Source organism: Mustelus asterias, chromosome 25 (assembly GCF_964213995.1).
Source record: "Mustelus asterias chromosome 25, sMusAst1.hap1.1, whole genome shotgun sequence".
NCBI classification, from domain to species: domain Eukaryota; kingdom Metazoa; phylum Chordata; class Chondrichthyes; order Carcharhiniformes; family Triakidae; genus Mustelus; species Mustelus asterias.
This window is the reverse complement of record NC_135825.1, coordinates 25942733-25969956: the sequence shown is the minus strand read 5'-3', so window position 1 is coordinate 25969956 and position 27224 is coordinate 25942733. Positions and strand designations below refer to the sequence as shown.

Genomic DNA, 27224 nt, shown 5'->3' with positions numbered 1-27224 from the left:
AAGGAGGCCATTTGGTCCACCGAGTCTGCACTGACAATAATCCCACCCCAGGCCTTATCCCCACAACCCCACACATTTACCCCGCTAATCCCTCTAACTTACACATCCCGCGACACTAAGGGGCAATTTAGCATGGGCAAACAACCTAACCCGCACATCTTTGGACTGTGGGAGGAAAGCCACGCAGACACTGGGAGAACGTGCAAACTCCACACAGGCACTGACCCAAGGCGGGAATCAGACCCAGGCCCCTGGAGCTTGAGGCAGCAGTACTAACCGCTGTGCCACCGTGCCGTCCCTGTCACTGCCTGTGTGGAGTTTGCACGTTCTCCTCGTGCCTGCGTGGGTTTCCTCTGGGTGCTCCGGTTTCCTCCCACAGTCCAAAGATGTGCAGGTTAGGCTGACTGCCCATGGTAAATTGTCCCATAGTGTCAGGGGGATTAGCAGGGTAAATGCGTGGGGTTAGGGGGATGGGGCCTGGGTGGGATTGTGGTTGGCGCAGACTTGATGGGTGGAGTGGCCTCCTTCTGTACTGTGGGGATTCTATGATTATCAGTAAGCTAATATTCACTATTAGGAGCCATGGAAGATAATTCTGCTTGTGGAGCAGTCTATAACTAGGGGGCACAGTTTAAAAATAAGGGGTCCCCATTTGAGACAGCAATCATAGAATCCCTACAGTGCAGAAGGAGGCCATTCAGCCCATCAAGCCTGCACCGACAACAATCCCACCCAGGCCCTGACCGTATCCCCATTTACCCTGCTAATTTCCCTGACGGGGCAATTTAGCATGGCCAATCAACCTAACCCGCACATCTTTGGACTATGGGAGGAAACCGGAGCACCCGGAGGAAACCCATGCAGACACGAGGAGAATGTGTAAACTCCACACACAATCTCTCACCCGAGGCTGGAATTGAACTCAGGTCCCTGGTGCTGTGAGGCAGCAGTGCTAACCACTTTCCACTGTGCTGCCGAAGAACTATTTCTTTCAGAGGGATGTTGAACTTTGGAATTATTTTCCCCAGTGAATATTTTTAGCTAAGTAGATTGCTTGTGTTCAACAAAAGAGTCGAAGGTTATGGGAGCAGGCAGGCAAGTGGAGTTATGACCACATCAGATCAGTTGCATCAGGTCAATTGTGATCTTATTGAATGGCAGGTTGATGGCTGAATAACTTACTCCTGCCCCTATTTATATTTTTTATGCTAAACATTTGTACCTACTGCTCAGTTGATTTTTAAAATTCATTTTATGGGACGTGAGTGTTGCTGGCTAGGCCAGCGTTTATTGCCTGTCCTAACTGATCCATATCAACCCCGTTTTCATGCTGTGACCTTTTTGTGCCCAATGCGTCCATTTGATGACATCACTGAGGTTTTTATCTGGGTTAATTCCCTTCCATTTGTTAAAATTAACGCTACAGCCGGCATGTGTGAAATGTGGTTACTCTTGCTTTACACGCAATCCGGCTGTTTTTTGTTAATGTTGGCAAATGGAGGAAATAATTTGAATTGGCAAAGTATTGCATGCATTTGAATCCTACTATTTTGCGGCTCCGTGCACTCGATCGCTGGGTATTGGTCCTTCATTCCCCACTTTTCTGTCTCAGCCATGGTAAAGAATAAAGACAAGTCAGTTTACAAAATGAACGTCAGTGAGGTTATTGGGCAAGGCAGCCAACTTCAACAATCAGTGAATTCATATTCACTATCAGGAGCAAGGGTGGCTTGTATGTTCTTAAATCAAGTTTCCTGATCTTGTGAAGCTTAGCACCACTACCCTGGGTACTAGGCTGTCAGGGGAGTGAAAGGGTCGATTGTTAATGTGTAAAAAGACATTAAGCCTGAAAGGATCTTTGATACTAAATCAATTCATTTAGCACAATATATTGCTTATCACAAATAGGTTGATAAAGTGCATGGATAGGCCATATTTTCTGAAGTGGGTAATCCCGTGTACAGGGTAGATTGATGGCATTAATAGCATATTTCCTTTAAGTAACACAGAACCTTTTAACCTCAAGATTCCTGACAGGCTATTGCACTGTGGGGAAATATGGTGGGACAGGTGTTCTGGCTGAAGGTGCCAGGTTTCATTACACTTAATTAACACAGTATTGTTTGCAGCTTTTCTAACAGCAATAAACCAGTTTCCATTCTGTAGTCCATAATATCAGGCAGAATATTTTCTGGCAAGCAACACGTACTGATATCATGAAGGCATACTTGCTGTTCGGGCAAATGGAAGCAGAACAGCAAAGTTTTCTTTCTCCGTAGTCTTTCAAGGGATGTGGGCATCACTGGCAAGGCCAGCATTTGTGGCCTATCTCTAATTCCCTTGAACTGAATGGTTTGCCAGTTAAGGGTCTTCTCTGAAGGACAAGTTGAATTTGTTTCAAGTTCATAGAATCCCTATAGTGCAGAATGAGGCCATTCGGCCCATCGAGTCTGCACCGACCACAATCCCACCCAGCGCCTATCCCCGCAGCCCCATGTATTTACCCTGCTGGTCCCCCTGAAACTAAGTGACAATTTAGCATGGGACAATCAACACATCCACACATCTTTAGGCTGGGGAGGAAACCCACACAGGCACAGAGGGAATGTGCAAACTTCACAGACAGTGACCCAAGCCGGAAATTGACCCTGACACTGTGAGGCAGCAGTGTTAACGACTGTGCCATCGTGCCGTCCAGGCGTAAACCAGATGGGTCTTTACAAAAATGGATGATGGTTGATAGCCATTATTTTATATTCCAGGTTTTTAAAATTGAATTCAAATCCCACCAGCTGCTGCCATTGTGGGATTTGATCCCATGATCCCAGAGGATTCGGGACTTACTTTCCCAGTGGCATTATCATTCTGCCACCATCTCGCCTAATGATGTAATTCGATCAGTCCCATTTCTGCTTCGGTTGTGACCATTGCGAAGGTGAAAGTTGGGGGAAGTGGGTGTGGTATCAATTTAAGAATTAGCACCAGGTTCCCACTTCTAATCAAAACCTCACCAGTTTATTTTTTTTTAAAAGATGGCTGGATTCATAGATACTCTGCTTTGACACGTACAATTCATTTCATTCTCTGCCACCCCTCTTCCCATTCTGTTGTCTCATATTTCTGAAACCACTCCATCTACTTGCAGACCAAAATAAAGTGCCAACCTGGCGAAGCTGCTCATTCACCAGTTTAGGGAAAACACAACTCGTTTATTTAAATGATACAGAGGATTTCAGCCTCATGGCTTCATCAGCTCCAGAGATGACTGTCCGTGCTTACCAGAACAATTCCCCACCCTGCAGCTCCAACTGGTTCCCCAGGTCTTGTGACCCTTACTCGCAGATTGATCCCTCGAGGGACAATCACCACAGCCACACACACAACAACATGCATGATGGGCAGGGAAATGAAAGATAAGCTTTTCCAACTGTGCTCATATCCAGATTTTAACATGAGGTGAACCTCTTAGAGTAGGAGCTTCCTGATTAAGGCAGCAATTAACTAGCCTATCAGGGAGCCCTGCCTGTGTAGTGTCAGGGTTACTGGCACTCTGGGCTTATACTTTGTACAAGGAAGTACCTGCCTTACCATATAAATAAATTTAAGTTTGGTGATGGGATACTGACCTGTGAGGAGTTATTTCGCCAGAGAATATATATTTTTAAATGATTTATTACATGGCATTGGATATGGTGAAATCCAAAAATTCCAGTTTTTTTCTAACTTTAGAGTTCATTTATAATTTTCCAATTACTTACATCATCTGTTCCCGTCACAATTTTTGTTTCACGCCTGACAAATTGGAATCCATGGGGTCCCGACCCTCCCATTAGTGTCCAAGGTCTGGCTGGTGCTGTTTTAAAGTGAGGCTGTAAATGGGCAAACTGTTTGTCTATCTAAAGCTGGGTGTGGGGGTTCCAACAGTGAGAGAAATCTGGAGTAAGTGTCGCACATTTGCCAGTGGCTTTTTAACCCAGCCATTGCATTTGTATCAGGGTTCCCGGTTTCCTAATCTGTTATGTGGGGCAGGTGTAATGGTGACCTGCGTGAGTTGGTTTCAAATTCAGTATTTAGAGAGGCTTTGCAAAGATGGCAATCGATGAATTCTGCAGATGGGAGTCGGGATGAATTCACCTTTAATGATTCCTTCCCGGATGTGTTACTGAGGTCTGTAAGGGCCTTAAATGAAGATATGTCTCCCTCTAGTGATGGGAGGAGGAAACCTGCCAGTGAGAAGGTGTGACTGGAGATGTTGGAGAAGGTCAGCAGCAGGGATGTCATTACCATACTGCTGAATTCATTGCCAAACACTGCTTCATGGCATAACCAGGAAAGGTGAGTGTGGTGGCACATTCAACTACATCCTGATGTGTGCATTACTCCAACTCCTCACTCTGCCTTCTCAAGCCTACTCCAGCACATCACTCCCTATTGCAAATTAGTTTACAGGTACGCCATTCTTTTCTGCCTGCCCGCATCCTCACATCCCCATCTGTTGATGCATCATTGACAGCCTCACGTGGTAATGCAATATCATTCTTCTCCTGTGTTGCCACCCTCAAAAAAAAATACTGTGAACCCATCCATTTAACACACTCCATTTTTTTCACTCGTAGGTCTTTTTTTTTCCTCATAAGAAGGATAAAACACCAGTGACAGGCGGGAAATGAGAAATAGTCCTCCAGTAATATTGTGACTGACAGCTGAAGGGGAGATGGTGCTGCACATCAGTAGAGCCTCTGTGTCCTTTGCTGTTGGAGAAGGTTTACCAGACTAATATCTGGAATGAGTGGGTTGGTCTTGAGAGGAAAGGCTGGACAGGCTTGTAACCACTAGAGTTTAAAAGATTAAGAGGTGACTTAATTGAAACACACAAAATCTTGAGGGGTCTTGACTGGGTGGATGTGGAGAGGATGTTTCATCTTGTATGAGTGTTATCAGACAGGTTTTTAAGTGGGTAACTTTTGTCACCAAGCAACTAGCCATTAAGCCTACTTCAAGGTACGAGGAGACCAGTGAGAGTTTACTGGCACAAGATGACAACATCATGGCAGCTGCCTGGGTGTCTTGACTACCTTGTCAGTTCTGTGAGAAGCAGGTTGTTGTCGGCTCCGCTTGGTTGTGTTCCTGCTGCTGATAGTCTTCCAGCACTTTTCCTGCTTCTACTTCATCGGAGGACCAAAGTAAACCAGTGTAAGCAGCACTATGTTGATGTGATAGATCACAGCTCCAGAAATCGGATATACCAAATTCCAAAGCAATAGATGAAATCTCTCTGAGCACCAGGGTAAGAAAAATTAAGCAAATGAGGTTTCAGCACTTATTGGAATATTTGCCGATTGTTTCTTCAACCCCTTAATTGCCTCTGTGAGCTTCTGTTGCTTTTATAGTTCCAAGTGAGTTCCAGGAAGTCTGGGACTCGATGTACTCAGTCAAATCCCTCAACCCAGGTTAATATTGTTAATAACATACTGAAATTGGCAACCTGCCCCGCCCGAGGAGTATGCTCGCAAACAGCTAAACACGCAACAGTCAAATGGAGACATTGGCGTGTTGGACCAATGTGCCATCAATCTTTGCATTTTTAACCCTGGCACCAGCTCCCAAGATGTACCCCAACATGTATTATCAATACAGAATTCAGAATACATTTATTTATTTGCTATGGGCTGTTTTTAGTTATGCTTTTTAATAACTGCTAGCTTATATAAATGGAATCAATTTATAAAACACCTCGGGAAAAGATGCAAATGTATTTATTTGAGTTTATTTTAATAAGCGCGGAATGTGGAAAAATATTGATGTGGAGGCGAACGGAAGCTTGCCAATGAATTTAAAACTGTTAAAAGACAGAGGATCCAATGATGCCAACAGTGTTGTGCAGATTATGAATACCATCAGAACGCTAGAATTTTCTGACAGTCTTGCAGTCACTGCCTGTTTTTTATTCTTATATTTAACTTTACTTAAAATATAAATAGTACAAGCTGTGTCCAGATTTGTTCTGCCTTTTTTTTATTCATACATGGGACATGGGTGTCACTGGCTGGCCAGCATTTATTACCCATCTCTAGTTCCCCAAGGGCAGTTGAGAATCAAACACATTGCTGTGGCTCTGGAGTCTCATGTTGGCCAGACTAGGTAAGGACAGCAGATTTCCTCCCCTAAAGGACATTAGTGAACCAGATGGGTTTTTCTGACAATCGGCAATGGTTTCATGGTCATCAGTAGCTTCCTAATTCCAGATATTTTGTTCTATTGAATTCAAATTCCACCATCTGCTTTAGCAGGATTCGAACCCGGGTTCTCAGAACATTAGCTGAGTTTCTGGATTAGTAGTCTAGCAATAACACCACTAGACCATCGCCTCCCCTTCAATATACCCAGTCAGGTAGCATGATATTTAGGTCCAGATATGCCAGATAGTTTGAGCTTGTAATTCTAATTAAAATAAATGGAGCTCTGATGGGACATAGGCTTCTTTGAAATGAAAAGGGAAAAGGGCCTGTTGGAGGCAGGAATTAATTATTTTTAAAAAGGATATTATTAGAATATTCTATAATAAGCTTGAAATCAATAATTTGAACAGAGTTCTTATTCGAGACATTTCCCTTTTATGTGATCCTTGCAATTAAATTTCTTGTAGACTTGACTTTCAATTTCAGTGTAAGACTTGAGCACATAATATAGGCTGGCAATTAACTGAAGTGCTAAGGAAGTATTGTATTGTCTGAGGAATAAGTTTTTTGGATAAGACCTTATCCTGAGGCACTGCCTGGTGGGATCCAATAGCGCTCTTTCAAAAGAAAACGCAGCAGGAAGTTCTCCCTCAATTAACGCCACCAAAACAGATTAACCAAACACTTAGCTCATTGCTTTTCCTGATACCTTGCTCTTCGCACGTCAGGATTTGCATTTGCCAAAGAAAAAGTGAAAAACAAGTGACAACAATTCAAAAAGTATTTCACTGGCTGTGAAACGCTTTCAGATGTTCTAAGGATGGCAAAGTTACGATACAAATGCAAATTTGTATACATTTGTTTTCTCTCCCTCATTAGTTAAGTGGCTTCTCCTTTTAAGTCTACGCATGATTTTTCTAATTTAATTTCTCTCCACCGCAGCACAGCAAACCTTTCTCCTCAATTAAAATTTTTTTCTTCCACGAGTGGCAGCGGTATATTTTTTTTGTGAAATACAATCGACTCTACACACTCTGGGCCTACATTCAGACTCCCAACGAGAGGTTTTAAGAACTTATTTTTAAATGCTGTGCATTTTGAACTGATGAGTGATCACATCCTCGAAGGGATATAATAGAGATTGTTGACACAAAACTGCAGTTCCATTAACAAGGCGGTGTCTTAGAGGAATGCATTGCGCACCTTGAGCCTGCGGCACAAATTGATGAGCTTGTGCTCTCGTCGACACCTGAACTCATGAATCTGAGGCCTCACTCCATCTACTCCTGAGATTATGGGCAAGAAGTTGGAACAAAGGAACGTAGGAATTAGGAGCAGAGATAGGCAAGTCAGCCCATCACATCTGCTTCGCCAGTCAATCAGATCACGGCTGGTCTCTTCCTGGTCTCCAATCCACCTGTTCCCTTTAACCCATCTTAAAAAAGAAATGGAAATACGTCTATCTATCTCCTTGAAACTATTTACTGATTCCGACTCCACCATTCTATGGGGCAGCGAGTTCCACAAATTCACTACCCTCTGCCAGTAGTTCCTCCTCATCACAGTTTTAAATCTACCGCCTCTCAACCTATACTTGTGACCTCTTGTTCCAGATTGTCCCAGAAGGGGCAATATTTGGTCTATGTTTACTTTGTCAATCCCTCTCAGTATTTTATATACCTCAATCACGTCCCCCCTCATCCTTCTAAACTCCAGCGAGTATAAGTCCAGACTCTACTTTATTAGCGTGGAGTGAATACCTGCCAGTGGGCAGAGCAAGTAGGCCATGCTGTAGTTTGGCGTGCAACACCGTTTTGATGCCAGCCCTGCCATATTGCAGCTGTGATCCAGCTGACACCCTCTCTCTTAAGCTTGCATAGCTTGACATCCATCGAGTAGCAGCCCTACAAGTATTATTTAAAGGGATCATCAACTCTTTTTAGTTTCCAGGATGGTGCCTCAGCGATTGTACTAATGTGTTGGAGGACAGATTGCCGGACTGCTGTGACGTGCTGCAAGCCCATGTGAACACTGGTATCCATAGCCATGGTGGCAGCTGTCAAAGCTCACAACTCATTAAACTGACCTTGCATGATTTCAATCTGAACCTCAATGGCAACACTCAAACATTTGGTGGAAACTGCTTGTGCTGCAAAGATAGTTGTGACATCAGCCACCAGACAGTGCCTCCTGGTTGGGTATGTTGATGGAATTGGCCAGCAATAATATGCTGGACAAGCTTTGCCTAAAGCCCTGTGTCAGGTTAGTGCCAAACTCATTGATCATCAGTTTTCTGGCAGCCTTTCCATATGCACCAAGCATTTTATAGTGTATACCCATCAGCCTTCTCCACTAAGCCACCACATTGAGGTCCTCCACTGAGTCTCCTGCAGCAGAACTCATGTGCAACCTCACTCTCGAGTTGGTACCTGTGCATCTGCAGCCCACTTGTATCTGGGTTCTCATGTGTAGATCTGACCTCAAGGTATCAGTGTCTGAGGTGATAGCTACAACTATGAAATCAAGCAGCAGTGTGTCTTCTTCCCTCTCTCTCCCTGGTCTTCCCCCAATATCTGGCCAGATTCAGTTGTTTTGGTCTCTGAATGACAAAGGCAGAAGAGTAAGATTTTGGTGAGTGGAGGGGAGAATTGAGAGGTGCTTGCCTGCATCATTAATAGTTTGTAGACCAGAAGAGATTGTGGGATGAGGAGGATTAATTATCAATCTCAGACCTATCATTGGCCACAGCCTCGGCAATGGCACCAGACGATGCCCAGCACTGTCTCCACCATGGGGGTTAAAGGCAGGTGCACCGCTCCCCCGCTGGTTAGTTCCTGATGCCTTTTGATGTGCACCGCCATCTCCCATTAGGGAGAGGGAAGTGTGCCAGTGAGTTTTGTGAAATGTGTTTGAATGATTTGACTGTCACGATTGAAATGCTGGCTGTTTGTGTATGGTATGAGATGTGGGTGTGAGGCTTGCAAAATAGTGCAAAGTGTGTGAGGGTGGGGTGAAACATGAATGTTTGGTATGCGTTTTGGTTGGCAGACAGTGATGGGGGTGTGGTATTTGAGCAGTGGCTGATGACTGGTCCGTTTGTAGAATATTGCATTTCAAGATGCATTCGTTGACTTTGACCACTCGGGTGAGGTTGTTGAAATTGAGACATTACATCCAGGTGCTCAGGGCTTGGATCCCCGGCACTGATGTCTGTCACTACCTGCTTCCACTGACTTCTGAGTGTGTCTAGATGTCCCTCCTAGTCTTCTACAGATACAGGATGATGCTGCTTGTTTCCACCTCCTCCATTAAGGCCCCAGTGCAGCATCAGGAAACCTGGATGACTACGTTCTCCCACGGTCAGCCATCCTTCTGTCTTTCCTGGATGAGAGTTTGCTCAGACGGGACTCCCAGCCCTTGCTCCAGACACAATGCACCTTCCCATTGAAGCTGTGCAGGCGAGCTTTAAGTATTTGATTTCAGGCTCCATGCTGTTGCATGTAGTTAATCAACAGCACTGCTATCAACGCTGCATGAAAGATCATGCAAATAAGTAGGTGGCATGAAGATACCATGCTCGCTCTCTCTTGCATCAAACAAGGTTGGGTGAATCACGCACTGTGATCCCTCCACCTGTTTTCAGGGGTTATTTGCCTTTTGTGTTTTATTTTCATTTGCAAATCAATCTACCTTTCCAACACCCAGAAAATGAAGAAGAAATGTTAATGTGAATCATCTGTTGGAAATAATCCTTTTTATTTTTGGGTTATCCTTCTTCCTGTATCAGTATTACACTTTGGGCACAATTTCAGGAGGAAAATCCTAGTTCATCCCCTGTCATATACACTGTAAGATGGAAGTTTTGTTTTTACACTTTATAAGAAACCTGATAGCATCCATTACTTCTAATCAAGGGGCTGAAATATTAACTAAACACTGGTTCTACTAGTCCAAGTTGGTAGTAATGTCACTAACATACAAGTGCTTAAGAGTGAAATACCATGGGGCCAAATTGTCCAGTCTTCAGATCATTGGAGACCGGATGTACCATTGGAGATGTGTGTTCAGACCCTGTGGAAATCCTGACACACAAAACACTAGGTGGGAATTGCCTGGGAAGACAATTGCCTGATCTTCGGGACCCACTGCAAATCGTGTTGCTCAGGAAATGTTCGACAGATTAAAACCTAATCCAACACCTGGGTAATTACACAACTGATCGCTGATCTGACCTAACCGCCTCTGATCACCTCGATCGGACCTGACTACACTCCCCTCCCCAAGCCCCTGATCCAATTGACAACCCAAATACTGGGCTGACCCGACTACCCCCCCGATCTGTCATCTATCCTCGCTCACCCCTTCCCTAACATTAAAACTGGACATTTAAACTTATCATACATCTGCTAGTGCCATAAAATAGGCCACATCCTGTCTTCCCCCAACTTTGCTCCTGAAAGATTTCCCAGAGGTGTAGTGCACTGCATGTTTCTGTGAAAGTTGGGATCAGAATACCCCAGAAGAAATACACAGCAGTGTTAAGACGGGGGAGTTTTGGAGCATAATGGCAATCCAACCACCTTTGTCATTGCTCGGAAGATGCGGGCCTGTGAAATTACTTCGGCTATTTTTGTTGATGTTCTGAGAGATTTGGTTTGTAGCTAAAATCTCAATAATAATGGAAAAACATGATTAAAAATGGGGAAGAAGAAAGCCGAAAAAGTACACTTTAGTAATTCCTCAGCCAATACATTTTGTCAATTTTCCCCATTGTAGCAATCTTGAAATTATTGATTATTTTAGTTTGGACATTGGTCTCCGTAATACAGAGTCATTAGAAATCTCTTAAAACTCCATGGGGAAGGGGAAAATTCTATTTATTATTTTCATTCATGACCTAATTTGGTAACATTTCCTGCAAAGGTAATGGTTTTTGTTACTGTTTTTTTTCTAGGTATGATGTTGATTCAAAAAGTCCAGATTTATCAAAACACGTAAGTACTATCCAGGTTTGCATGATCTATTATATGATTTCTATTGCTCTGATCCTCACTTTGCCACAAATTTTGAGAATTGTTGTATGGTCCATGTCATGTATGGACACTTAAATTATGATAGGCTATGTAAATATAGATAGTATTTATTTGAATGTGGAAGGTTGAAGGGTCACTAAGAGCAAGGAAGCAGACACAGCAAGCAGCTGGGAATGAAAATGATATATTGGACTTTGTTACAAGAGGGCTTGAGTACAGGAGCAAGGATGTCTCACTGCAGCTGTACATCGCCTTGGTGAGACCACATGTGCAGAATTGTGTGCAGTGTTGATCTACTTACTTAAAAAGGGACATGCTTGCTATAGAGGGAGCGTATTAAAGGTCACCAGATTGATTCCTGGGAAGGCAGGATTGTCAGATGAGAAGAGATTGGATTGACTAGGCCTGTACTCATTGGAGTTTAGAAGATTGAGAGGGGATCTCACTGAAATTACTTCAGCTCTTTTTGTTGATATTCTGGGAGATTTGGTATGTAAGTAAAATCTCAATAATATGTCTCACAAAGTCCATGTACAGCTGTGGTAAAACATCCTTGCTCCTGTACTCAGCACTGTATAAAATTCTGACCGGGCTGGACAATTTGGATGCAGGGATGATGTTTCCTTTGGCTGGGAGGGTTTATAACAATGGGTCACGGTCTCGGGATATGGGGTATGCCATTTAGGACAGATGAGGAGAAACTTCTTCACTCAGAGGGTGATGAACCTGTGCAATTCTTTACACAGAAGACTGCAGAGGCCAAGTCACTGAATATGTTAAAGAAATAGATTTCTATACACTAGAGGTGTCAAGAGGTATGGGGAGAGATTGTGGCATTGAGATAGAGACGGTCATGATCATATTGAATGGTGGAGCAGGCTCAAAGTCGTCTTCTGCTTATTTTCTAGTTTCTATAACCTGATTGAGATTTAGCAAAATAATAAAAATGAGTCAATCGAGAGAAACTATTTCCTCCATCCAGTGAGTCGAGGATACAATCTTATAATTCGAACTAGACCATCCAGGAGTGAAATTGTGTAAAGTGTTGAGGAAATGTGAAATTTCCACACTTAAAACGTCTGCAGATGGTGGGTCATTTAAATTTTCAAGATTGAGATGCGCCGATTTTTATTTGTTAAGGATGTCAAGGGATTGATATCAGAAGCCAGAAAAAGGAGTTGAGATACAGATCAGCCACATTCCAATTGAATGGTAGAAGAGCTTTAAGGGTTAAGTGGCCTATTCACCTTTCTAGGAACAAGCAGAACATTCTGCTGATTTATGTTTATCTGGTTAACCATATTCACATTAAAAACTAGCTCCTCTACGGAGCCATCTTTTTGTGCAACAGATGGTGCTGCACCATGTTTCAGATAATAGCAAGTAGTGGCTCGTTCGTTTGAATTATCTTCTATTTTTATTCATTCCTTTCTGGAGATGTACAATCATTGATTGTGGTGTTTCATCCTATGCAGTAAATTCATTAGCATGATGTTTGGTTGGAGTTGAAATGTGTTTCAATATTTACACACAATGATGAATAGAATATATTAATGAGGAGTAGAATAGAGTTGTAGGGTTCAAAATGAGGAGACATTTCTTCACCCAAAGAGTGGTGAACCTGTGGAATTCATTACCACAGGAAGTAGTTGATGCCAAAAGATTGAATGTATTCGAGAGGCAGCTAGATGTAGCACTTGGGGCGAATGCGATCAAAGGTTATGGGGAAAAAGCAGGATTAGGCTATTGAGTTGGATGATCAGCCATAATCATAATGAATGGTGGAACAGGCTCGAAGGGCCAAATGGCCGCCTTCTACTCCTATCTGCTATGTTTCTATGTTAAAATCCTCCTCCTGCAATCCCGTATGATTGGCACACAGGAGAGCAAATTGTAATATGTGAACAAAAAAATAGATGCATGGACCTGAAGGCAAGGATTTGAAACCTTTAGGCAATTTTTACATCAAACAAGTTCATTCTTAATGGGTAGCTTTATCAAACACAAGTATTTTTTGCTCTCTAATCTGTTCTGTAATATCCAGAATAAAACATTTACACAAAATAACATTGTGTAATGTAGAGCAGACCATGGATTTTGACAATTCCAAATCACTTGCACCTAGTGATTTTAAAATGATTTCATTTTGTGAATTCTAATGGCTCGCATTGCATTTTAATTGACCCAATTGCTAGAATACATTTTTGAGGTTCTAATATATATGTTGGAATTCTATTGTCTTGCCCGCCACAGAATTGGAACTGGTGGGGGGCAGACAATGGAAATGTCCGTTGATCTTGGGCAGGATTTTCCGGTCTCGGGTTGAGCGAAGCCATAAAATCTCACCCAATTGTCTCTAGGAAGTTGGAGCTGCGAATACGACTGAAGATCTAGTTGAAATAATAGGGGTGGAATCATTGGTAAAATGGGGTACTATCAAGTCATTCAATTAACATTCTTTTGAATACTCTATCCTGTCAACTATAATTGCAGTGTATAAAATATATAACTCTATAATATGTTTTGTTACGTCATAGGACTTTCTGGGACAGATGTTCTGCACCCTTGGGGAGATTGTGGGCTCATCAGGAAGCAGATTAGAGAAACCACTAACGTAAGTCGAATGTGGCTGGATCTTAATTTAATCTAATATTCAAAAATGTTGGTATAAAACAACACTTTGCTGATATACAGTTGTGAGGAACTGTGCCAAGTTTGGAAGAATTTTGATGCAGTAGGAAAGGAGCGAACATTGAATTAAGTAAAAAGTTCACAGATGATTAACTATCAGTAATAGAATCATAGTATCCTTACAATGCAGAAGGAGGTCATTTAGCCCATTGGATCTGCCAAACAGCATCTTACCCAAACCTACCCCGTGCATTTAGCATGGCCAATCCATCCAACTGGCACATCTTGGGGCAATAAGGGGAAATTTAGCATGGCCAATCCACCTAACTGGCACATCTTGGGGCAGTAAGGGGAAATTTAGCATGGCCAATCCACCTAACTGGCACATCTTGGGGCAATAAGGGGCAATTTAGCATGGCCAATCCACCTAACTGGCACATCTTGGGGCAATAAGGGGAAATTTAGCATGGTCAATCCACCTAACTGGCACATCTTGGGGCAGTATGGGGAAATTTAGCATGACCAATCCACCTAACCTGCAGAACATTGGACTGAGAGGAAACCTATGGAGACACAGGAAGAGCATGCAAACTCCACACAGATTGTCACCCAAGGCCAGAATCAAACCTGGGTTCCTGGTGCTGTGAGGCAGCAGCACTAACTACTGTGTCATTGTTGCCGCCCTATGATAGGGGAGTAATAGTGTAGAACTGGGTGACATCAAAGCCTACAGTGTTAGCACTGCTGTCTCAAAGCACCTGAGACCTGAGTTCTATTCCCGGCTTGGGTCACTGTCTGTTCGGGGTCTGTAATTTCTCCCCACGTTTGCGTGGGTTTCCTTTGGGTTCTCCAGTTTTCTCCCATAGTCCGAAAGAGTGCTGGTTAGGTGCATTGGCCATGCTAAATTCTGCCTCCGTGTACCCGAACAGGCGCCGGAGTATGGTGACTAGGGGATTTTCACAGTAACTTCATTGCAGTGTTAATGTAAGCCTACTTGTGACACTAATAAATAAACTTTAAACTTTTACTGTCCTTTCCTCTACTGGCTATAAGAATACTACATGAAATGTGTTTGAACAGTTCCAGTTCCTTGTAAAATGCATGCTCCCAGGCCACTAAATATGGCATACATTGGGATTTAGTGAAGAATCTCATTCAGAAGCTGTAAGATGATGTGCTTTGTGAAGGGAAAGATTATATGGATGCATGAAGTATCCCATTACCCGATTGATATGCTATCTAGGTATTGGCAGCAATGTCAGAAAGTATGCGGCAAAGCAAGTCTTTCTTTATGACCACTGGATGTCCCAAAGTGTTTTACAGCTGAGAAATACTTTTAAGTGTCATTATTGTTTTAATGTAGGAAGTGAATTTTTGCTCAGCTAACTATCACAAACAGTGAAGAGTGACTGGATGCTGATTGAGAGATAACTATTGACCAGAACACCCACAGCAAACTCCACTGCCCTTCCTCAGAACAGTGCCATTGAATATTCTTATACTCACCTGTGAGAGCAGTTGGGACCTTGGTTTAATGTTGCATTTGGAAGATGGCACCTCCAGCAATGATGTACTCCTTCTGAATTAGACCAAAGCAATAGATAGCCAGCTTCAGGCTAGGAAAATTTTAAACCCCATGGATTGTTTACTCTGGAGAAGAGAGAGCTCCGGGGAAATGGTATTCAAGATCCTTAAGGGAATAAGTAAATAAATTAAAGCTCAAGGGAAAGTACAGACTAAACCTAGGTTTAGTTTTAAGAATTTTGGGTGGAATTTTCCCAGGTGTCACAAAAGTCTGAAAACCGGAGAGTTTCACTCCAGTTCTTTCAGTGAGCTATACCATGCAATTTTCCGACACTCTGCCATTTATTTTGGCAGTAGGGAGTTTCATGTCGGTGGGAGAGGGATGGAATTCTCTGGGGAAGCTGGCTGCAGACTGCTAGGCATGCGCCCTGATCTCCCATATACTGCGTATGAGTCTACATAACTTATGGGAAATTTGTTGAACCCCCCCCCCCATCTCCCACCCCTGACAGACACCTTCCCTTCCCATCCTTCACACAGAGTTACTGCTCCTCTGTTTGGCCCCTCCCTGTGAGGCCCTGCACCCTTGGCGCTGCCCAAGGGCCACTTCCTGCTGCTGTCCCCAAAAACCTCAATGGCCTCTGGGCCCACTGATGAAGTCATCATGCCCGGTCCCCATTGGTGAGGACCATCTGTGATCCTTGCTGGTGAGGACCTTCCCCGGTGAGGTTGGAAAGTTTAAGTGAGCTCGGACAATTGCATCCCGGGCTCACGAATGATATTGAAATATGGTAATAAATAATGGCGCGAGTCTGATTACTTCAACAAAAAAAAATGGCTGGCCTGTCGCAATTCTGAATCTTTTGCCTCCTGCTGAAACTTGCCGCCCCGCTACGCTACGTAACCAGCGCAGTGGGGCGGAAAAATCACATCCTTTATGTAAAGTTGGTGAACATACATGAACAGACAGCCCAAGGAGCCAGTGTTGACTGTTTAAGGGAAAATTGGACAAAATTTTAATTGTATCAGCATTTGGTAGTTATTGGCTTTGGGACTGGCCATATACAAGGGTCTCCTTGGCTTCTATACTTTCCTTTTAGGAAAAAGAATTGATGAGATTCAAACAACGAAAGTTCAAATTTAAAGTGATAGTTTTTTTTTCATTCATTAGAACAAAGGCAATAAGCTTGTTCCATTATTTTGTTATCCATGGCATCTTTATCTTTTTAGTTGGTCCCAATTTCCTTCCTTTTATATCTCTCCATGCCTTCCACCTCTAACTTTTATCGACACAAATTGATTTTGGCATCTGGGCTTTAGTGAGATGGCATTGCAAGCAGCCTGTGATAATTGAATGCATGTGGGTTAATTGTATATCATGATCACCTTGTCTGTTTTCGAAAGCTTCAAATTTGTTCCTTTTTTGCAATCTGTATTAGTGAATACTGTTGTGCAGCCGCAGGTTTTACTGTCGCACCCTTGATGTTCTCTATTTCTTGTCAGCAAAACAGTTAAAACTGGATAAAAATTTATCTGTGAACGTTGCAGTGTTGTCAACTTGGCCAGATAGACACAAGTAAAGCTTAGCAGTCAAACTGAGGTCAATGGAAGTTAAATTTGTGTCATTTGTAAGTGTCTGCGTATGGTGTCTGTATTTTAACTCCTTTCAAAAGCAATGCTGACAGCCTATTCTGTGAAAGTTAATGCAGTGGCTTCATATCAATGTGAACGAGTGCTGGTAATGAATTCTAATAGTCGTGAAAAGAAAACTGAGAGTTTGACATGTCATTCATACAACAGATTCATGTGCGTAAACATTTTCTAAATCCTCAGGAGCAGGCATATTCTCTCGACAAGTGCAAAGGCTGCTGACTTATTGCCAGGTCTTTATTTCTTTATCCAGTTTTTCACACTTTACTCTTTCCAATGCCTTCACCATGGGCAGATAGCTGGTGTCCATCCAGCATTTCCCTTTGGAACCATAGCTGAGGTTAGAAATCCACTTGAGTGGGTGTCTCTTGCACATTTGTTTAGTGGGGGGGGGGGGGGAGACATATGGCAATTCCTGAGTCTTTAGTGACGCATGCCTACCCACTCTTTCCACACCCCTCTCCCTTTTAATTTCTGCTAAATGTATTTGGAGTTATGTAACATATCCATTACTTCACATGATAATTCTATCGGAATGTAAGTGCTTGGGAGCAACCCTGATTTTTTTATAAGTAATATACAAAGCTGACTTTTGAAAAACCAAGGAGCATGGTATGTGTTACTAACTAAAGCTTGTTGGTATAAAGTGCAGTATTTCACTTTAAAAATGTGCCTGAGGTCACAACTCCTGTTTTCCCTGTCTGGCATCTGTGGATCTAACTCCAAACTGTGTGGAGAACACCACTTTAATATTCAGCTCAGCTGTTTGCATGTGTCCTAGTGATGCCAAGGCACTGACCCAGGGCATAGGCAGCATGTTCTCACTGTAATATGTTGGGAATCCCTTGTACTCTCCATCGTGCTTTGCTCAGGCTCTTTGACTGAGCTGTGTGCGGCATTAACATCTTACTTCTGGGTTACCGGACCTAATCAGTAAGGGTGGGCATGATTAAATGCCTTACCCGTCAAAGGAAGGATTTCTAATTGAAGGGATCACGACCTGGTTGAAATGGCTCACTGGGAAACCTGCAGCAATCACAGGAATGGAGAGGAGACCCGGGGAGTTTGTGGCATCCGAGAATCTCAGCCACGGACAAGGTCGGAGGTTTCCAGTGAGTGACTGTGACATAGCTCGGGAAATAGGTCTGTGTTAAAACCCAAGCCAGAAACTCCAAGGTGTCTTATGAAGATAGCCTAGACCCTTGGTTTTTACATTTGAATTTGGCATGGGTGAGTATAAGGTATTTCACTCCGGGTATGATTCAAGTGACCCACTGGGAAGCTTTTATCAAACAAAGTTTATTTAAGAACACAGTTAAAATATAATAAAAAGAATTAGCATAACTTTTACCAATTACAAGATTCAAACATGATGCAGTATAAACCTTAATAGCTAACTATCTATGATGTTCCAAGTCAACCACCATCCAATAGGCATGCACTCCTTTCAAGACTTGGCACAAAAAGCAAGTATGCTCACGTGATGCTGGATTGTCAGATTTTTAACACCTGCTGTGAATTGGTCCTTTGGATGTCGGATTAAATCTCTGAGGCTTCCCAGTCCTGGAACTTTCCAAAACGCCTCTGGAGAGAGAGAAACAGAAACATACTACCTCCTTCCACCAGCTTCGAACAGCAGCTAAACCAAAACTAAAAACTTAGAATTTTCTGTGGGGAAAGAAAATTGGCCCCAGGCATCATCTGATCTGTCAATCATCCCAAAGCAGGCTCCACTCAGCAATCCCCAAAGGACCATAAAACCCCAGGACACTGCATTAGTCCAGGTTAAAAATAAACATGATGCACATTATATTGCTTTTGCAAGTATACAGGGCCTTGGTGAGGCCACACCTAGAATATTGTGTGCAGTTTTGGTCTGCTTTTCTGAGGAAGGATGTTTTTCTCTCAAGGGAGTGCAGTGAAGGTTTACCAGGCTGATTTTGGGGATGGCGGGACTGATGTATGAGGAGAGATTGGCTAGGTTAAGATTGTTTTCATTTGAATTCAGACGAGTGAGGGGGGATCTCAAAGACTTATAAAATTCTAACAGGACTAGACAGGGTAGATGCAGGGAAGATGTTCCCGATGATGGGGGAGTCCAGAACCAGGAGCCACAGTCTGAAGATTTGGGGTAGACCATTTAGGATGGAGGTGAGGAGACATTTCTTCACCCAAAGAGTGGTGAGCTGTGGAAATCATTACCACAGGAAGTAGTTGATGCCAAAACATTGAATGTATTCAAGAGGCAGCTAGATGTAGCACTTGCGGCAAATGGGATCAAAGGTTATGGGGAAAAAGCAGGATTAGGCCATTGAGTTGGACAATCAGCCATGATCGTAATAAATGGTGGAGCATGCTCAAAGGGCCAAATGGCCCCCTCCTGCTCCGATCTTCTATGTTTCTATATTGCTTCTGCAACAATTGGAGGACACTGGTTACAGACAAAACGGTGCCGACAACTTCCACGACCTGCAAGAAACATCCTGCAAAAGAACATGATTGCACAGTATTGTCACATCTGCTACAGAATCCTTGGTTCATACAGCAGACAATTGTTTATATATAATGTTTAAATGCCTTACTTGGCTGGTGCATGGACGTTCCCCATTGGCATTAAAACCTACCAGGGTGAAAGCTGGAATAGGGTGGAATAATGGCAACCAACATCATTTTTAGAGGCTTTAACTCTGCGCACACCCAAACCCACTTCCCGTTTGTTAAAATCCCCATGGTGCCAATAACTTTTATTAAGAAACACAAACTTCCAGCTAACAGCTGAAAGAATGACATGACAAGATTTTACATTTTAAGATATTTATTGTAACAAAAGACTAAAAGCTTTAGACTAAACTTGATCTTCATAGCAAACTTCTACATATTGATCACATATTAGAAAACCCTCCTTAGTTGAGCACAACAGAGAAAAATTCACTTCATCAGCATATGTTACCCTGTCCTTTAAGTCAACATTTGATTCTCCCGAAATCTGTCCAAAAGCTTCTGAGAATTTACTTCTAAGCTTTCCTTTCCTAGCCTGGAAATGTTTCATTACAGAATTGCCTTTCATGGCGCATATTTTCCCAGAGAATTCTCCCCCTAGTTAAAGCTAGGAAAATCTTCTAACCTGTTTTGAAATTCCTATAAATTTAGTCTTTCCAATCTGAGTGTTAGCTACCATTCACATTCTTGTGCATAAAAGCATTAAAGCCTTTGAGCCTTTAGCTGTCCTCTCCTAGACCCTGGCTGACCAACTGTGTGTCTGTGAGATTTCAACAATATCTTAAAGATCTTCCCATCTCAAATCCCATTCCTGTCACATGGGCCTTGTATCGAGGAGCAATGCTGATGCCATACTCTTGAGAAACCAGTTATCTTTCATCTTGTGCTTTATATTGTTCTAACTTATTTATAACCTGACATTGTCAACACTTTCCTGGGGCGTTGGAGATTTCCACTCTATGCATTGTTAACACACAGGCTGTTACCATTGTGTTCAAACGCAAGTACCTTGGGCCTCCTTCCTATTAAAACCATCCAGGATCCTTCTTAACAATCAAATCACTCAGTCTACCTGACTGGCAGACTTCAGAACAAGTCCATGACCCCCTTCATTTTACCATAAATTTAAAGACACAATCCTCTTTTAAATTTCATAATTGCGACACCTTGCATGGGCAAATTTGCCCCATGGCCTCAGAAGGATTTCTGAGCATTTTCCTGCTGTCATGGTAAGGACGTGGCATGCAATAGGCTTCCTTTTTGAAGATTAGAATGGCTCGTTGGTGTTTCCACATGGTTACCTATAATTTGGCCACATATTTGAATGAATGGCTATCCATCATAATGCAGTGTGGGGCTCAAGTGCACCTTTTGTGGCACTTAGAGCTGGTAGTTTTAATGGTGTAGTTGGCTTGGTTTCCTGGGAGTGGCTGAGATGCTCCAAACTTGCCGCAAAAAGAATGTCAAGAGGGAACAATGAGATAGAGGAAGCACCCTTTAATTTATTACGTTTTGATTATAATTTAAGTATCAAACTATTGGATAGTCTTGGATACTTCAGCGTAGTATTTGCCCACATTGTGCACTGTCTGTGTGGAATTTGCAATTCCCCCTGTATCTGTGTAGGTTTCCCCAGGTGCTCCGGTTTCCTCCCACAGTCCAAAGATGTAGGAGTTAGATGCATTGGCCATGGTAAATTAGTGTCAGTGGGACTAGCAGGGTAAATATGTGGGGTTACAGGAATAGGGCCTGGATGGAATTGTTGTCGGTGCAGACTCAATGGGCCAAATGGGCTCCTTCTGCATTGTAGGGATTCTATGATGCAGCAAGCTAATTAGGTAAAGAGATGTTATTAGATTTTTTTCCCTCTTTGGTTTACTTGAGTTTTTACATTTATAATGTCATCCTTCCCTCTTGCTCTTCTTCCGCTTTGCAGCATTTTTCTCTTTCCCAGACTCTGATCACAAGTGGAATGATTTATTATGCGCGCCACATGATTACATAGTGACTCCAGATTAATCTCATTCCAGTCCAATCCATATCTCGCTACCCTGTGAGTGCAGCGTCGAGTCCAATGCTCAGAAATTGAATGTTGAGAGTAAAGTTGAATGGCAAATCAGTGGTGATCTACAAGAAAGCACAGAGGCAGGAAAGATTATATTTAAAAGAAGAAGCGAAGCAAATTCAAAATATTAAAAAGATTTGAGAAAGAAGATTGGAATGCAGAAGCGGTGTGATGGGCAGGTATGTGGAAAGAAAAAGAACGGGTAAATTCAGACACAGGATTTGAGGAACCTACGACATATGGGAAGTAGATGAAGAAACCAGGTACAGATTTATGGAAAGAAGATCATTAAAAAAAGAAAAAATTTAAACTGTATTAATACTTTAACAGTCCAGCATTTTTATATGAATGGATTCACTAATTACTTTCAAAATTGATGTTGAAGAAACAAATGACTTCCGTTAATATAGTTCCTTTTCACATTCCCAGGCTATCCCAAGACACTTGACAAAGTCAATTAAGTACTTTTGAAGTGCAGTCACGGTTGTTAATCTGGGGAAATGAATGAGCTGGTATGTACAAAGCAAGGCTCCACAAAAACAGCAATGAGCAGGGATTCGGTCTTAGTAAGAATGATTGCAGGATAAATGTTGGTCGGAACGTGAGATCTTTTACGTTTGGCCGAAAGGCAGATAGGACCTAAATTTGCAGCCTTATCCAAAACAACGGTGCAACATTGACACATCTGCCTAACTTTCAGGTGTGTCGCTTGAACCGATTATCTTTCAACTTGGAAGAACGCTTTCACTGAATCAAACTTGACAGTGTTGTGCTTAATAGACTTCAAGGTGCGAATATAATTGAGCTATGTGACTAATCTGTTGAGATTTAATGGAGAACACAGAACGAAACAGCCCGCAATTGGCTTAATTAGTTCGTAAGTTATTGAGGACAAAAATGAGTGCGACTCACAATCATACTTCACACTTGCACATTGCTGTATTTTTCTTCTAGTATATTTTGTAGCAATTTCTTTCCCCTGTTCCATCAGTGTACGTACAAGGAAAATTACTATAAAGGAAGGTGAAAGGCATGAAGACCATGATAATTTTCGAAGTAAATGAAGTCAGGTCTATTTGCGTTTTTCTCTTGAGGAATCCTAATTAGCTCAAATTGCAGACAAATAACTGATGATTGAAAGATGTTTTTGAGTTTTTGAAGTTTAGAAGGATTAATTGAAATTTACAAGCGAATCTAATATCTTTTCAGATGAAATTACCTGCTTGTTTCTGTGAAATGCCTCCTGTCCATTTTACTGAAGAGTGTTGTTGTCTACTGTACAAAACACAAAATCCCATTTGGAACTTGGATCAATTTTGGGAAAATTGCTGAGAGGAATTTGATCTCGAGCCTGTGAGAATGTAGTTGTGAAATATGCACTGTGGGTTATCCAACGTTACCCTTGGATTGAATATTTCTGAAGAAGCTTGCAACATATTATGCAGACATTCAGCAATCTCAATTAAACATTAAGGTATGCAAATTGGGTACATCCAATTTTTGGGTCCATATCACTGACATTTTGTGTACAACAACAGAAAGGCCTGAAATTGGGCCTTGGACTTCACTCGTCACACAACCATGGGGATCTCACCATTTGAGGAAATTTGAGTTATTATTGTCACATGAATTGGTCTACAGTGAAAAGTATTGTTTCTTGCACTATACAGACAAAGCATACCATTCATAGAGTACATTTGGAGAGAAGGTAAAGAGAGGGTACAGAATGTAGTGTTACAGTCATAGCTAGGATGTAGAGAAAGATCAACTTAATATAAGGTAGGTCCATTCAAAAGTCTGATGGCAGCTGGGAAGAAGCTGTTCTTGAGTCGGTTGATACGTGACTCAGACTTTTGTATCTTTTTCTCGACGGAAGAAGGTGAAATAGAATATGTCTGGGGTGCATGGGGTCCTTGATTATGCTGGCTGCTTTGCCGAGGCAGCAGGAAGTGTAGACAGAGTTAACGGATGGGAGCCCGGTTTGCACGATGGACTGGGCTACGTTCACAACCCTTTGAAACCATTGGCTTGCTATCAATGAGCAAAAGGAAGTTTGTAGGGAATGGAGTGACAAAAAAGTGGAGGCCCTATCATGAGGGCTACAGCATTGGACAGGCGCTCTTCACCAACAGCAATGATGTATCTAAAAGATGATGGCACATTTTTGGAATGGGAGGGGTGTAGGGAATAGTCACAAAATGCCACAGAATTCTATGTGAAGCAGGGGTTAGTCACAAATGCCACAGAATTCTATGTGAAGCAGGGGTTAGTCACAAATGCCACACAAGAATTCTAGGTGAAGCAAGCATAGCCCCTACACTGTTGACTGGTGATTCATCTTGAGAAGGGGATCCTAAAATGGACATAAAATAAGCACAGGTAAATGAGTGCTTTAAAGTGGCTGTCTGCAAAGCTGCCTACGCCAACAAAGACTAATTTGTCTGCCAAAAAAAGCAACCCAATCACCATAAAACAAGCTACTGTGTTATTACTTCCAAACTGTCCTCTTCCTAAAAGAAAAATGACAGAAGAGCTACCGACTTGATCATTTTTGCCTCTTCAGTGTGATTTCTGAATTGCCTTTTGTGAAATTTAAAGGGTGGTGAGCTCAAAACATTTTGCACCAATTCAGTGAAGCGGTGTTTTCTTTCTTCAATCTACCATGTTAGACATCTTTCTTTTCCCCAGTCCAAGATCGTTTCCAATGAGGAGTTTTGCTTTGTTGAGTCTCTCTGCATCACAGTGACAAACTCCAGGCAGGAAAGCTTCAGATCTGCATTCCTAAAGCGATTTGGATCGCCATGAAGAAAATTTCAGGCTAAGTAGCAACAGGAGAATTCCTCCAGGACGGAAAGCCTTCTGCTCTGCAATCCTGCTTCCAAAATTCTTAGATTTGTCTGTAATCCAATCTCTCTTAAACTAGTACAAGCAGCTTGTTTGGTATTTTTGTTCATCCAAGCAAGAAAATCATTTGGGGGAAGAAAGTTTAATCTTGCTAAAAGCTAAGATGATGCAATCTCCCTTGACAGCCAGCATATAAGTGCACTGTCTATTGCATTGACTTATCTAGATCAAGACTTTCTCTTATTTTTCCACACCTTCAGTTGCTTAAGCTGTAACCCTGGAATACCCTCCCTACACGTCTCTGCCTCTCCACCTCACTTTCCTCCTTTAAGATGCATCATAAAACCAATCACATTGATCATGTTTTGGCTTTGCATCTCCTTTATGTCTCCTGGTGACAAGGTGGCACAGTGGTTAGCAGTGCTGCCTCAGTGACCCAGGTTCAATTTACGGCTTGGGTCACTGTCTGTGGGGAGTCTGCACATTCTCCCCGTGTCTGCGTGGGTTTCCTCCGGGTGCTCCAGTTTCCTCCCACCATCCAAAGATGTGCAGGTTAGGTGCATTGGCCATGCTAAATTCTCCCTCAGTGTGCTCGAACAGGCACCGGAGTGTGGCGACGAGGGGATCTTCACAAGTTCACTACAGTGTGAATGTAAGCCTATTTGTGATACTAAGAAATGAACTTTAAACTTTATGTGGCTCGGTGTCATACTTCATTTTATAATGCTCCCCTAAGTGCCTTGGCATATTTCATTAATTTAAAGGAGCAATATAAATATGTTGATTTTATTTCTGTTAAGTTTTCACAACATTTGTAATCAAGAACAGTACAGAAGGTAGCTTACAGCAATAATTACATAAACTTGCGTTTGCAAGAGAAAAGAATAGGGATTGGGGGGGAGGAGCAATAAAGTCCTTCTGGATCCCAAAAAAACCAAATAACATCGACAACAATCATAGGACAGATATAGTTTCACATGATATAATATCGACAACCTAATTAGGGTCAGATATATGCAAGTATAGATCTTCAGTTCCCCAAAATCTAGGAAAGGTTGCCAAGTTACATAAAATCCATCAGTGGAATCTTTTTATATTGTACTTTATTTTCTCAAGTTTGAGGTTCTGCATAAGATCTCATATCCAATGAGTAAGAGGGTGGGGAAGCTTGGTCTTATGAATTCTGTGAAGATACTTCATACGCTCCACCGAAGGGTCAAAGTTGAGCTTGAAAAGATCTCCAAGGGATTGAGTAATTAAAGTTTCAAAGTACATAAAACTGTTTACTGAGACGTTGAAGGGGAAGAGAGAAAGAAGTTAACCCTTGGCAATAGAGTTGATCGGGAAAAAAAAATCATTCTTTTGCAAATTGATTTTAAAACCTGAAATGTGACCAAATAGCTCAAGGATGGAGAAATGATGTGGGAGAGGGGAGGCCGGATCAGAGACGTAAAGGAGTAGATCGTCAGCATATAAGGAAGGTTTCTGCTTGACTCCACCCCCTGGGGCTCCCTGTGTATCTCCGCAAGTCCACAGTGAAATGTCAGTGGCTCAGCAGCAAGAGCAAAAAGTAGAGGGGGGAAGTTGTTGTTATTTGTTGCCTTCAGTTTCTAGTTTTGCGGGAAGCATTAGTGTGCACTAGAATTGGCCTCTGGGCCATGGATTAAGGAGGCAAAACATAGTTTAATGTTAATGTTCTTCTTGGCTGCCACTCTTGTTGAAACATGGGCATGAGGATGTATGATAAGCACGTGATTGGGCTCAACTGTGCTGTCAACACATTCAGATAGTCCTTTGGCATTCGGTATCTCTGGTAAGCATGAAGAATACTCATTGGTGAGATGCCAGCAGCTCCAGAACTGTATCCAGACATACATTTCTACCTTCATAAGAGATGGGCTTGGGGGATGGAATTCAAATCAAAGATTATCCAAACTCATTCCATTTAATGGAATGCTTTGGTATTGAATCATAGCATGAAGTACTTTGCTTCACACACAGGGTAGTAGTAATCTTGAGTTCCCTCCCACAAAAAAGACTAATGTTGTGGAAACTGGAGCTTTTCAGGTGGAGATTGCTGGATCAAAGTGTCACAGGATATGGAGCTTGAACAGGCAGTTTAACCATGATGTAATTCAGTGTTAGAACAGATTAAAGAGGCTGAATGGCCTATTGTTCATCTCTTCCTATGAAAAGGATCCATGTTTTGCATACATGAGCAAAATCAACATCAGACAGTCCACATTGTGAATTTAGAGAATTTTCTTGAATAAATTCATGGCCAGAATAAACATCAGAAGGTGTGCTATGTAATCTATTTGGTTTCAGTATATTTTGAGACATTTGTTGGCAATGAAGGCATATTAAATATTTAAAGCTTTTTCTAAAAATGTCATTCTTCATATGCAGGCGATGCCAGTGCTTCATTTTGAATAGAAGTTGCACATGCATGCATCAACAGTGCAAAAGAGATGCACATAGTGAGATCAATTGGGGCAGCATGGTGGCACAGTGATTCGCACTGCTGCCTCATAGCGCCAGAGACCTGGATTCAATTCCGGCCTCGGGTGTCTGTCTGTGTGGAGCTTGCACATTCTTCTTGTATCTGCGTGGGTTTCCTCCGGGTGCTCTGGTTTCTTCCAAAGATGTGCAGGTGCTAAATTGTCCCTTAGTGTAGATTAGGGAAATTACCAGGGTAAAGGTGTGAGAAGACGGACATGAGTGTGGGTAAGATGCTCTGTCGGAGAGTCGGTGCAGACTCAATGGGCCGAATGGTCTCCTTCTGCATCATAGGGATTC

The 27224-nt window shown here is 42.3% G+C and overlaps 1 protein-coding gene across 3 annotated transcripts in view; it reads left to right on the top strand.

The window, feature by feature from the left end:
• The window catches only part of LOC144479268 (copine-8), a 652766-nt gene that overhangs the window by 127124 nt on the left and 498418 nt on the right, over nt 1–27224 (top strand). The window contains exons 5-7 of one of the 3 annotated variants that reach the window (XM_078197940.1): nt 11134–11173; nt 13750–13826; nt 21063–21078. In XM_078197940.1, coding sequence (XP_078054066.1) covers nt 11134–11173; nt 13750–13826; nt 21063–21078 — 133 coding nt within the window. Of the gene's footprint in view, nt 1–11133; nt 11189–13749; nt 13827–21062; nt 21079–27224 lie in introns of all 3 variants that reach the window. The other 2 variants (XM_078197938.1, XM_078197939.1) reach the window with 2 other exon arrangements.